Here is a 13,405-nt window from a genome sequence, read left to right as displayed (position 1 = left end):
TAGAAGATAGATAGAAGAAGATAACACTATGCGACAGTCAAAATCGGGATGGGGTGAAACCAACGGGAAATGTTATATCGGTCAAAAACAAGTTATACGTGGCCCGGCGTTTCGCTGGGTCACGTCTAGGAATCGAGATATATCGATTTGAAGTTAGTAACTATCATAGGGGAAATATTCTTGTCAAAATGAGATACCTTCACTTAATTGTGAATAAAAGCGAAACGCGTCCATCGATTTTCATGATCTATGTCTCATTTTGCTTAAAGGTTATGTGACTTTGCGTGAAAGTAATACGACTTGCCTTTTTTTTCCGTTTTGGATTTTTTATGAATTTAAAAAATAAAAAAATTTAATATTTTAGGCAAAAAATATTTTTTTTCTTCATACATTTATTTTTACCGGCAAAACTGTTGATTATATAGAAAAACATTATATGAACAGATTAAAGGAATTGTAATTTTTAATTTTTTTAAATTTGTTTGAGCAAAAGCGGACTAGTGGTTCTCGAGTTATGTCAAAAAAAAGACCACCAAAGGTGACAATTTCCCCTATTTGATAGTTACTAATTTATATATATATATCTCGATTCCTAGACGTGACCCAGCGAAACGCCGGGACACGTATAACTTCTTTTTTACCGGTATAACTTTCCCCGGTAGTTTGAACCCTTCCCGATCACTGACCCCTACCATTTGTCTCACAGTGTAATCAGATTGAGAAAAATTTTGAAGGAATTAGATGGGAAAATTACAACTCTGCGCAGTTTTAAATTGTACCAAGATAATCATACTAAGCAAATAGCTCACATTGTACGAGAATCAGTGTTGCCATTATGGTCATCTTGGAGCTAGATTTAGCTCTTTATTTTCTGTTTAGCTCCGAAAATTGGGCTTTAGCGCCTAGATCTTTTTCTTAGCTCTTTTCAAAATTATCTAGTACGTTTTTAGCTCCAGGAAGTTTTAGTTGTATTTGGTAATATATTAAAACTAAAAATATGTAGTTCCAATGTACAAGTGTTGACTCAAATACATTTGGCTTTGGTGATCTCAGGCTATTTTCGATACCTTTATGTTACTCTACTTCGATTAATACTTCCATTGCTTATGCAAATGGAAACTGGGCAAGTAAGTCGATTAGTTTCTACCACGTGCGCGGGAGCACATAAACTATACCGGGCAGTAATTCGAGCTTCGACAAGCTCAGACAGTGTATTCTCTCTCAGACGGCCATGGTAGAAAAGGAAAGCCAAAACTTACAGTCTAACCTAATATTCACGCACGCCGCCAATTTACTGTCAGAAATTTCTCATGCACACACAACTTGTATGGGACAAACCGAAATTGAACGGCGTGCGTACGAAGCTAACTCAATTTCCAATTTTTGTTCTGCGTGACATTTTGATTTGACATTTCGCTCAATGAAATCAAATACAAACGCAAGCAAGCCAATTTAGGGTGACGCAAGAAAAAAAATTCTACGGAGTGCGTTCCAAAACGCAAGCCGCGAATATTAGGTTAGCCTATTAGGCGTTGATAAAATTACAAATTTCGAAATGAAGTGGAAAAATATACATTCGTATTCACGGAAATCTACAGACTCCACCATAAACTCTTGGATTTAGGTTAAAGAATGCAAATATTAATTAGAATAAAATCCTTTTTCTGAACGCGCGGTTTTTGTTTTTACCTTACTAATTTTACCTTAAGGAGAGAATAAAATAAAACTTTTTTCTGGCAACACTGACGAGAATATCTTCTTTATACACAATAAAGCGAAAAAGAGGCGGATTCCTCCGCTAATTCGGTTTTGCCAATTTTGACAATTCTCAAGTAAAAATAATCATCGCCTCAGAAACTTTAAATACGCTGAAAATCACTAGATCTTCACTAAAATCACCATTTTTTCTAATTCATTTTTTTTTATAAATGACATAATTTACAATTTAGTACAATTAAAACACGTTCTCTATCGAAAAATTGACTGTCCGTGCGCAGAAGTCTATATAAATGTGAAAAGCTTTTGACTGCCATTCACCTGGGAGTGGTCAGAAGTGATTCGTTTGCGTACGGTTAATATCTGAGCTCAGTACATCCTGATATTTATATCCACGTATCCTCTGGGTAGTACCCAAACAACCGTTTGGGACCGAACTAAAGTGAGAAAGCATAAAATCTCGCGTTCGCTGAGTTTGGGTCCCGCCCCGTCAGAGCCCCGCCTAATGAAAAATACGAACGGACGAACGGACGAACGACTAGCCACAATCCGCCTCAAAGCGAGATTTGTCAACATCTTGCTTACCTACGCCCATGCCCGTTGGCAGAGAAGCTACACGGCTGTCGCCAGATCAAAAAACGAAAAACCAAATCGATCATGTTTTGATAGACGGGAGGCACGCTTCTAGTATTTTAGACGTACGTACACTCCGAGGGCCAAGAATCGACACGGATCTGTATCTTGTTGCACCAAAAAATGTATGCCCAAAAATGCAAGGAAAGCTTTACATCGAAAAGCTGAAATAACAACAGACGGCCAATAGATCCGCCCCACGTAGGGTTCGAAATTTGAGACTTTGGTATCGATACTGATTACTCATTCTGGCATCGAGCTCATGGTATCGATACTCTAAAGGTATCAGGCAAAAAGTATCGATACTACTCAGTATCGGACTCATTAAAATACGTTTTTTGGGGTACTAAAATGATTTTATTCTTCAATCGTATATCTAGTTATTTCCTGAAATTAAAACAACTAAAATTTAAAATATTTGATTTTTATTTCATTGCAGAACTTACTTTCACGTTAGAAGTAATTTTAACGTTAAATGTACACATATACATATATATATATATATATACATATATATATATATATATCGATACCAAAGTCTCAAATTATATATATATATATATATACTTTCACGAATTTAAAATTTTATTAAAATTTTTTTTACCTTTTTGGGTATGCATTTTTGTAGCCTATTAAATTTTAGTATAATAATGCAAGGAATGAAACCGATTCAAAATAACGTTCCGGTTTGGGTTTCGGTTTTGCCAAGTGTTTCGGTTTCGGTTTTGGTTTCGTACTTCAAAATTTATTTCGGTTTTGGTTTCGGTTTCGTTCCGGTTTCGGTTTTTCACAGAAATTTTGTTGATATTATTTAAATCACAATGTCTTAAACGTTGAGGAAAGAAAATCGAAAATTACAGTTCACTGATAATATCAACACTAGGTTCTTTCCCTAACAATCCGGACAGGATTTGGTAATTAGAGAATAAGAGAAACATTTTCTTTCAAAAATGGAACAAAGTTCAGAAGTACGGAAACGCACAAACCCACATTTCGTGCCCACAAGTCGACAAACAGCTGATTCACGTTGTTCTTGTTTTTGTCACTTATACCATGTTCTGACCGACATCGGAAACATGTTTTCGTTGCTAAAACTGGTTTTCGACCTAAAACTTGTGTTTTCGTCCATATAAAATCTGTTAAACGAAAACCAGTTTTCGCTGAAAACTACTTGAAAACTCACTTTCCACTCATTCCAATCGGTGTCTTCACTAGTTTTTTTTGATTATTTATCGAAGTGGAAGTCATATTTCATCATCTTTAATACGCCATTTCGGATTTATTGTTAATTGCCTGGCCAAAGCAAAATAAGAATGAAAGTTAAAGGTTGTAAATGAAAAGAAAATGAAGGAAAAATGTTTTGGTTGTCGGTCAGAACATGGTATTAAATGCAAACACTTGGAAATTGAATTTTGGTTTCACAAATTTGATTTTAAGTACATAGATTGAAAATACATCAACAGGCCATTCACTTTTCCTTAAAAGCACCAAGTAAATGCAGGCAACATGTAAACACAATACAGGTGATATGCACTTTGACACTTTATCCATTTTTACTCGGAGAAAATTTCGAGCTGTTTCGGGCAGGAAGAAGAATACACTTACGATCGAATAAGCTCGAATTTTCGCTCTCTATTACCCATTTTGTTGAGTACAGGCATGATTTCAGGGCTATTTTGGGCACACGCGGGATCTCGCATTGCGTATGGGAAAGAAACTACTTAAATATAATTAATCGATTATCGATTCACAACAACAAAGTCATCAGCAGATTTTTGCGAAAAGTTACCTTGCCATACTTATTTACTACTTAACAAGAATTTTAGCAAAATGTTGCTGATTTTGGTTAAATAAATCATTTATTTCAAAGAAATTTTTATTTATTATTTTTGTAAATTTCTGGAAACCGATTGAAACCTGTGATTGAAATGGTTTCGGTATCGTTCCTTTTCAGGTTAAGATAACGGTTACGGTTTCGGTTTCGGTTTTGAAAAACGAAACGGTTTTAAACGGTTACGGTTTCGGTTTGGGTTTCGGTTTCATTCCTTGTAATAATGTGCAAGTTTGAATTAAAAGTTAACGGTAGTAGCCCAGCAAAAAATGGGTAATCGCTTTTAGTGGTAACGTGTTCTAGAAGGCATAGCATTATAATGCCTTCGAATTTTTTCGCTTCTTTTATGCATTGCTAGTATTGCAAAGTAGAATGTCCTACAATATTTTATTTATTTCGCTTCTTTGTTTCATTTCGGGGAATGCAAAGTAGAATGTCCTATAATGTTTCCTTTTTAATTCATTTATTTGCTTCATTTCCGGGAAAGCATAGTATAATGTCCTACAATATTTTATTTGTTTCGCTTCTTTACTTCATTTCAGGGAATGCAAAGTAGAATGTCCTCCAACATTTTATTTGTTTCGCTTCTTTGCTTCATTTCAGGGAATGCAAAGTAGAATGTCCTATAATATTTTATTTGTTTCGCTTCTTTGCTTCATTTCCAAGAATGCAAAGTAGAAATCTGCATCGTAGTCAGCTGAAAAATCGAATGAATATCCAAAAGTTCTTTTTCTACCGTTACTTTCTGTGGAAATTTGTCTCGCATAAAAATCATGTTTTGCTTTGTTCAATTTGCAGCGAAGTTGAAGTCAGTCGATGAAGTGAAGTACGAGAGTGAGGAAGTACATAGGGTTGTTCGACTTCACTAGAAAGTCGACTTTCGACTTTTCGATCGACTCTGTACAGCCGACTTTAAAAGTCGACCGATCCACGAAGAAAAGTCGATTTTGTTCGACTTTTTTCGACTTTTTTAATAAAAAGAAATGTATTAACTATACTCTGCATTTAACTCATATATTAGCTATAAATATAAGAGTCAGACGGCAAATATATCATGATTTACTATTGGTCTTTAGAATAATCTACAATTTAGTGAAATTCAATGCTAGGTAAAAAAAAACAGACACTAAAGGATTTTTAAAAATTTTGAAAATTGTTCCAGTTATACAGCATGAAAATGTTGGTTGTGAGGGTTTTCAAAAATTATATTTTTGAAAAATAATTTTAAATTTTTTAAATTTTCACAAAAAAAAATTCTAAAAATTTTTTGAATCGATATTTGGTAATTACGGACAACTTTTTGAAAAATGTGGCCTTCCGATGGAGCGGCCTTTTGAGTCTGTCGTTAGAAGACGTTGAGGATGGTATTAAAGATCTTAAACCGTCTACTAAGATGGATATAGATGGTATCTCCCCTATCCTTCTTATAAAATGTCCTGCGCTTGCTTTGCCTCTCAAAATAATCTTTAATAAATCTTTAGCATCTGGGGTCTTTATACAAACATACATATGTTTGTATAAAAGCTGATTTATAAAAATTTTAATTAATTTTAATCTTTTAATACATTTTCTGATTTAAATTTAATATAAATAAGTAAGTACTTATCTAGGCATTCTACATTAGTTTCTCTGTAAGGCATTCTTTGTTCGCTTCTCTGGATTCTGTTTATCCATGCGTTCTCCCTTCGTTTGAAGGTAATGCTGCGGGTAAGGGCTTACCTCCAATGACATGCCCATGTTAAAATAAGGCCTTCTTGAAGCGAAAAGGTAAGCGATTCCCATCGCCTAGCTCGTTTCTACTTTCGTTCCTGTGGTAATCGTGTTTTTTGCTGGGAGGCTACACGTAAAGTTGAATAGGTTACAAAACTGCATACCCAAAAATTTTCTAAATATTCTGCATTTTCGTGAACTTTGCGTAAAGTTTTACGGCCTTATTCACAAAAAAAAAGGTTTATAAACTGAAAAATGTATGTATGATGTCATTTTATTAAGCTCTTTAAACCTACTTTATTTTTTATGAATAAGGCCATTAAACTTTAACTTATTTGGTTTACGTTATGCAACAGACTACACGAAATTTCAGTTATCTTAAGTGATGGACAAAATTGAATGATCATAATCCATATAGGCAAAGAAAATTGGGTTGCCAATGGAAGAAAAAATGTAAAATGTGTTTTAATAATGTTTTTAAAAAGTATTCGATACTGTGAGTATTAAAGTACTCATTTTTATACCCTCAGTATCGATGCTTACTCAATATCGATAGTATCGTTCGAACCCTAGCCCCTCGACACTCATACCTGCCCATTGAGAGCACTCTTCAACAAACCGACATACGCGAGCAGTGGAACCACATTTCCTACTGATAAAGTACCACCGCCGAAGAAGTATTCGAAATTCAGCGACCCTGAAAGAACAACAGGTGCGATTAGGTCTGTCAAAAAGCTGCACAGAAAAAAGATGCCGCCTACAGAGCCACGCTGCGATCGGGCGCAACCCGAGCCATGTGGGAACGTTATAGGGATCTGAAGAGGAAAGCGGGACGTATTTGTCACAATAAGAAGATAGAGACCGAAATACGTGAATGCGAAGAGCTTGAAATGCTGGCCAATAGGATAAGCGCCCGAAAATTTTACCAGCGAGTTAGGCGATTTACGAAAGGGTTCAATACCAGGGCGTATTCTTGTAAAAACAACTATGGCGACCTAGAGACCGATGTTAAGAACGTACTTAAGTTACGGAAGAAACTTTATTTCACTCTATTGAATAGAAGCAGCACTAAAAGTAGCGGAGAAGGCTAACCGAGCCCCCAGTCGATGACGATGGAGTCGATGTTCCACCACCTGACTTTGACGAGGTACGAATAGCGACTATACGGCTGGAATTTAATGGCGGTTAAGGTTACCTTATCTTTGTCCTCTATACACAAATACTAAGAAGAGGGCAATGAGAAGTCAAAATTTTTTGTAGATACTATAATGCCTTAAGTGTGCTCTGCCTAATCCACAAGGCAGCCTTCTAAGCATAGGTTACAACTCCTATAGAGTGTATTGTGTGAAAGACCGAAGCCCACCATCAATGAGCTGATTGGGCCTTATCAGTGGGGCTTTAGGCCTGGAAAATCCACCATTCGCCAAATCGACACGCTCCATCTATTTGTCGATTTCAAAGCCCCTTTAGACTGCGCGAAAAGAAGTTTTATCTATGCTGCGATGTCTGAATTTGGAATCCCGCAAAACTAATAATATAATATAATGATAATATAATTAGAATTAGGAAGGACATCTCCGAGCCGTTTAATACCATGTTTCAGGCAATGTGACTCCCTTTCATGTGATTTATTTAATCTCATGTTAGAGAAGATAATAAGAACGGCGAAACTGAACCGCGTATGCCGCGTTCTCGAGATCAGATAGAGAAGCAGATAGAGAAGCAAAGCGAATGGGACTGGCGGTCAACGAGGACAAAACGGAGTATCTCTTGTCATCACACAAGCAGTCGCGGATAAGCGTCTTGGCACCCAGATCCCAGTTGATATTTACATACAAGTTTGTAAAAGTAGACAAATTGTTTATTTGAGAACCAGCATCAACACCAATAATAATGTCAGTCTTGAAATTCAATGGAAAATCACTCTTGCCAACAAGTGCTACTTTGGACTGAGTAGGCAATTGAAAAGTAAAGTCCTCTCTCGTCGTACAAAAATCATAATCTATAAGTCACTCATCATGCCTATATTGGTGCATGGCACGTAGGCACGAACAATGAACACATCTGATAAAGCGGCTCTTGGCTCCTTGAAAGATTTACAAGCCCTTACGCTTTGGCAATGGCGAATACCGCAGGCAATATAATGATGAGCTGTAAGACCTTTACATCGATATGGACATAGTGCAGCGAATTAAAATCCAGCAGCTATGCTGTCTAGGTGATGTCGTTCGATTGAACAGGAACGCTCTGGCTCTGAAAGTATTCAACGCTGGTCGCGATGCTGGTAACAGAGGAAGGGTAAGTTGCGTTGGTAAATAACCTCCAATACATATGTCAAGAACTGTGGTGTTTACTCTTTTAGCGCGAAAAAATACTTCAGAAACGACAATTCAACGTTCCGAAGCCAAATTTTGCAGGGTAGTGTTAGTAACGTAAGCATGTTTTAGATTTGACAAATTTACTTTAGTGATTTGTAATTATCAAACTAATGATCGATAGTTAAAAGTAAACGCATTACATTGAAACCAACAGGTAATCGCTATAGCGCCCCCACATTTTCTCCTATCCTTGGGCCCCACACATGTTAATTCGGCCCTGCGGTTTAGTGTCTCCAATACATCAAAGCCAAGATCCGCTATTCTACATAGTTCTATGAAATACTATGAAATAAATACTTGCCATGTGATATTAATAGGATGTTGTTCTCGGGAGTTTCAAACGTATTCCAAGAATTCTTCCCAATATAATTACCTGTAGGATGCATCCTTGGTATGGCTGTTTAAATACCAACTGCTGCTGGTAGAGCGGATCCAATGTGCGTCTTGCCGTTGACGTTTTCATCTTGTCAATGCAACGTTTACCAGAAACCAAATACACTTTAACATAAGGAGCGGGGAGCATTTTTGACGTCGGCTTTTGCTGTTAAATGAGTGTGTACGAGAAAGGGGAGTCATTACAGTTGTAAATATGTAGGTAAGTGAATAAGATAATATACACTTTGCTTTACCTGTAAGCCTCTAGCACGTATAACTTCTACTTCTAAGAAACCCTTTTGATGGCACATTGATAGCTGTATATCACCCAGCGATGGCGCGCCCAGAACTTGTCGTCCGACCAACTGTCCGGGACCCAGACCATCTATGAACTCCGACAACTGGCCGTCGTTACCACGTAGAGATGGTGAAAATCTGCACGTTTTGCAATTTGCACAGCGATTTTTTAATTTGATTTTTTCACGATTTTGATGTGCATTTTTTTACAACAATCGATTGAAAAAAGAAAATGATATTTGTAGTCAATCGTGCCAATGGATAAGTGCAAAAGGTGAACGCAAATAGATACAATATAAATGTGTAATACAGTAAAAGGGGAAATCGAAAAATTTCCAAAATAAACGCACATTTACTTAAGGAGGTCAATTACATTTTTTAAAGTAAGTGTAAAATAAAAATTTTCAAGTACCAGTTATACACAGGGAGATATAGAAATACGATATGTATGAAGTATGTATGCATGTTTGTAGGCATGTAAGATTGGGTAGTGGACAGTTGTAGGCGATACGCAAATGCTCAGTGCGTAGGGAATATTATGTAGATATGTATTTTATATATGTAAAAACCGTCACAAGCTCTTAATAAAAATTTCCATGCATTGTGGAACAATGTTTCAGATTAAATAGCTATTTTGAGTGTCATAGGTGCAAAAAGATATTTGTAAGCCAAATTTGAAGGCATGCTAAGATATTTACTTACATATGCAATCGGAACGTAAATACAAATAGTAATTATTTATTATTTAGGTTTTACGTTTAAGGGAAATTTTACTCTAAGAAAGTCATAATAGAGAAAGTTATCAATTATAAGTAAGTATTTATGTATGTAAATATAAATTATTAAAATTGATATAAGGATACATATTGCTGGCTTAGAGTGGAAGGTTGCTAAGTCCACTTTTTATGAAAATTATGGTTTGCGAAATACTTGAAGAAAATGCCTATAAGAAGTTGCCTTCCTCTTCTGTAAAATTTAATTAATATGGACTTAGCAACTTTTCGCTCTAAGTTAGCGGTAGCGTACCTTTGCTGCAAGAGTGCCACAATTTGACAAAAACGGATTTAAAATTTATAGTTTATGCTTCCATGGTAAAAATAAGACACATTTTCCTCTAATGAGCTGTTGTTAATCGACACAGCTAGGTATACAATTTTTATATAACATAGAACAGACACATGTAGACCCAACATAAGGGTGGCAGTAGTCATTTCTGCATAGTTAACTCAAAATATTTGTTATTTTGGATTTACGACAGTCTTTTAGCAAGGGTACGGTATAAGTATGCCCACATGTGTACATTATTTTTTGTGCGTATGCATATATGTATATGTATATAAGTACCTATGCATCCATGCATGCATACAAACGTATTGTACTGTATCGGACATATCATTTGCAATAAAATTCAAAATGATATCGTTTGCAACATATATTTGATTAGTTATTTTTTAGAATCTTCATTTAAAATATAGTCCGATCTATAATATAAACGTAATTATATAAAGAGTAGTCCCTTCTTATTATAAGAGATGATCTCGCGAACCGATTTTTTTGAAATTTTGGACGTCTATTGCAGACTTTCCAAGGATGGTGCATCCTCGGCAATCAGACTCAAAGTGTCAGGCTGCTGGAGGGCGCTGCAGTACGGTCATAGTGGAATTCTTGACAAACTTGTCGAATCAGGGAAAAAATCTGATTATATACCTCCTACGACCGACTTCAAGAAAAACTTTAAGGTGAAATTTCCTTCTAAACGGGATTGGAGTAGGGGTAGGATAGTCGAGAAGAACTCCATTGAAATCTATACTGATGGGTCTAGAATGGACTGCGGGTCCACGCATGCGGGAACGCCTCTCTCTCGTTCCTACTACCGAACTTTGCTAGCATCTTACAAGTGGAAAAGGCCTGTAAAGAATTAGAGAGGAGCTGCGTAAGAGTGCGAAAAGCAAGCATCCTCTTAGATATCCAGGCCGCACTTCGAGCACTTGCCTTCCCTTAAGAACCCCCAGTGTAAAAAGTTGCGCCCAATTTAAATATCAAGTTTTGACCGGAAATGGGTTAAACTTCCTCGGAAGTAAATTTTTTTAAGCGGCACATTCATGTTTTTACCACACGTTACACGTGCTAGACTTTTATAAAAAATATTAAACACTGAACTGAAGAAAAATAGGCAAAGCTAGCCAAAATATCACCTAACTTAATCATCTGACCACAAGGTTATGTAACATAATAGATTTAACTCATTGGGATGACGTGTTATTAAAATCAATTTACATATTTATAGAAACGTACCGATAAGATTTCAAAATGTGCACACGAAAGATTTGATTACAGCGAATAAACATATAGAGCTGACGTTAAATTGGAAACTAACTACACGTAGTAAAAAATTAAGAAATGTTTTGAGTTATCTCAATGCCTCCTAATAACAAACTACTAAAGATATTTCGGCAATATTATTTTTTTAACTTTTGGACTGCGTTTAACTCCCATCTCCTAAATTCGATAAGATATGAGAAATATTTAGGGGATTCACAAGACGTGTTAACCGTCGTAAAGTTTTAAACTTAATATTTTTTTTATGTAAGATAACGATTAAAATTGTTTTACGGGGCTCTAATTATACATTTTTTTATCAGTTTAAAAACATTTCTAAAACCATTTTAAGCATTATTTTGCATGGAATATTTTAAGCTTAAGATTTTACGACGGTTAACACGTCTTGTGAATCCCCTTAATATGAATTAAATCTTACCATATTTAATTTAGGCAATTCTCCTAGTTCTCCTTATTGGTTTATACTGCTGTGCTATGGTTCGAGAAATTATTTTGATACATTTTCGACAAAACAAAGTGAAGCCCATTATTTCTTTTTAATGAAAAGTGTATTTGTACGAAATATCGCATTTTTAAAAATATAGAAAATAAATTAAAATTTTACGGTTCAGGAAATATAATCATACAAGTAGATAATAAGCTTGAGAATATGTTTAATACTACTAATAATATTAAAATTATTTAATATATTTATATGTGAATATTACTAAGCTTCTCAAAAATTGTGATATGTACATACATACATAAGTATATAATTCATAAGTTTGCTGTTAAAATTTTGATTTATGCTGTTCTCTGTATAGCTGTAAGAAAGTGTAAATATTCTAGATTATAGTTGAACAAATTAATGAAATTTTATTTACTGCTTAACGAAATAATACATATGTAAAATAATATCTATGAACAGATGTCCTTACATACATACATACATACATTACATACATATATACATACGTATCTGAAAATATAATTTTTAATATTCATGCAAAGTGAAACTTAGGTGAACGTACAAAAGTTGTTATCAGCAAATAAGAAATTTATACAGATTTGCAACAGAAGCCTCCAACGTAAAAAAAAGCTGATTAAACACCAAAAATTTGAGAGAATTAGATAGTTACACACAACACTTGTAGGTCAGGTTAGTGCCAGTTTCATAGTGGAGGGTTAACTTATATTCGACAGTTAACTCTCGATTTTCAGTACAGAAATTGAAAGTTAACTGCCGGATGTGAACTTACTCTCCACAGTAAAGAAAGATAAATATCAGAAAATATATTGGAAGCACAATGAACGGGCAGTAACAATTTCGTGGCTATTGCCCCTGCACTAAACGACCACGGAGAAATAGACAGACAGAAGAAGAAGACAAAAAGCAAGTAAGCTCCATAGTCGGAAAATAAATCTGTAAAACCAAACCAGAAATTACGCACACAAAGGAGTTGACGGAAGCAAGAGTTTTGCAAAGAAAGAACAAAAGTGATCAGAAAACAGCATTATATTAATACGGATAGAGAGAATGATAGAATGGGTCACAATCAGGCAGCAGCAAAGTCAAACTGATTCGTGTAGACACCCAACTCTTTTTCATACATTTCTGAAGTTTCGTAAACGTTTTATGTGCACTTTTCTTTCGCTTTCCTACTAACCACTTACTCCTAACATTTAAAACCTAACAATCAACATATCCAATGCCTTTGTTAGTGGTCTGCTTGGCAACTCATATAACGATAAATTAGTTATGTATGCACATGTCTATGTATGTCTTAGCAGTCTCCTTTAGGCCACCTGTGTGGAGCTGAACAAAAATCTAACAGAAAGCGGATGGAAAGTAACAAGTGAGAAGCAGAAGGAAAATTTACGCCGAAATGCCGATTCAGAAGAGGAAAATCGGCGCAAAGACGAATGTTTCGCTTCCGAAGCGTCTCGCCAATAAGAAATTGATCATTTAATTTTATTTTGTGGCGTATGCTTGAACTTTAGCGTGTGCGGCGAGAATTTATTTACAGTTTTATTTAATGTACACTTTTTTTTGGAGATGATGGCAATAAATAGACATTATTTTCACTGTAAAAAATTTCGAAGGATGGGCCATTCTCAGCGTTCATCAAGTTGTGTTTGAACTCGA

General features: G+C 35.4%; 1 protein-coding gene across 4 annotated transcripts in view; it reads right to left on the bottom strand.

Annotated features, from left to right (window-relative positions):
• LOC118746209 (regulating synaptic membrane exocytosis protein 1) overlaps positions 1-13,405 on the bottom strand; it is a 322,168-nt gene that overhangs the window by 87,401 nt on the left and 221,362 nt on the right. For all 4 annotated transcript variants that reach the window (XR_004993810.1, XM_036480041.1, XM_036480048.1 and 1 more), the window contains exons 20-21: positions 8,898-9,078; positions 8,642-8,809 (exon numbers count right to left, since the gene is read on the bottom strand). Coding sequence is in view for 3 of the 4 variants with exons in the window: in XM_036480041.1 (XP_036335934.1) it covers positions 8,642-8,809; positions 8,898-9,078 (349 nt within the window). In the remaining variant the exon portion in view is untranslated. The remainder of the gene's footprint in view (positions 1-8,641; positions 8,810-8,897; positions 9,079-13,405) is intronic.

Source organism: Rhagoletis pomonella, unplaced genomic scaffold (assembly GCF_013731165.1).
Source record: "Rhagoletis pomonella isolate Grant_MI unplaced genomic scaffold, Rhpom_1.0 Rhpom_scaffold_00001, whole genome shotgun sequence".
NCBI lineage: Eukaryota > Metazoa > Arthropoda > Insecta > Diptera > Tephritidae > Rhagoletis > Rhagoletis pomonella.
Note: the sequence above shows the minus strand (reverse complement) of the source record. Positions and strands in the feature narration are given on the sequence as shown.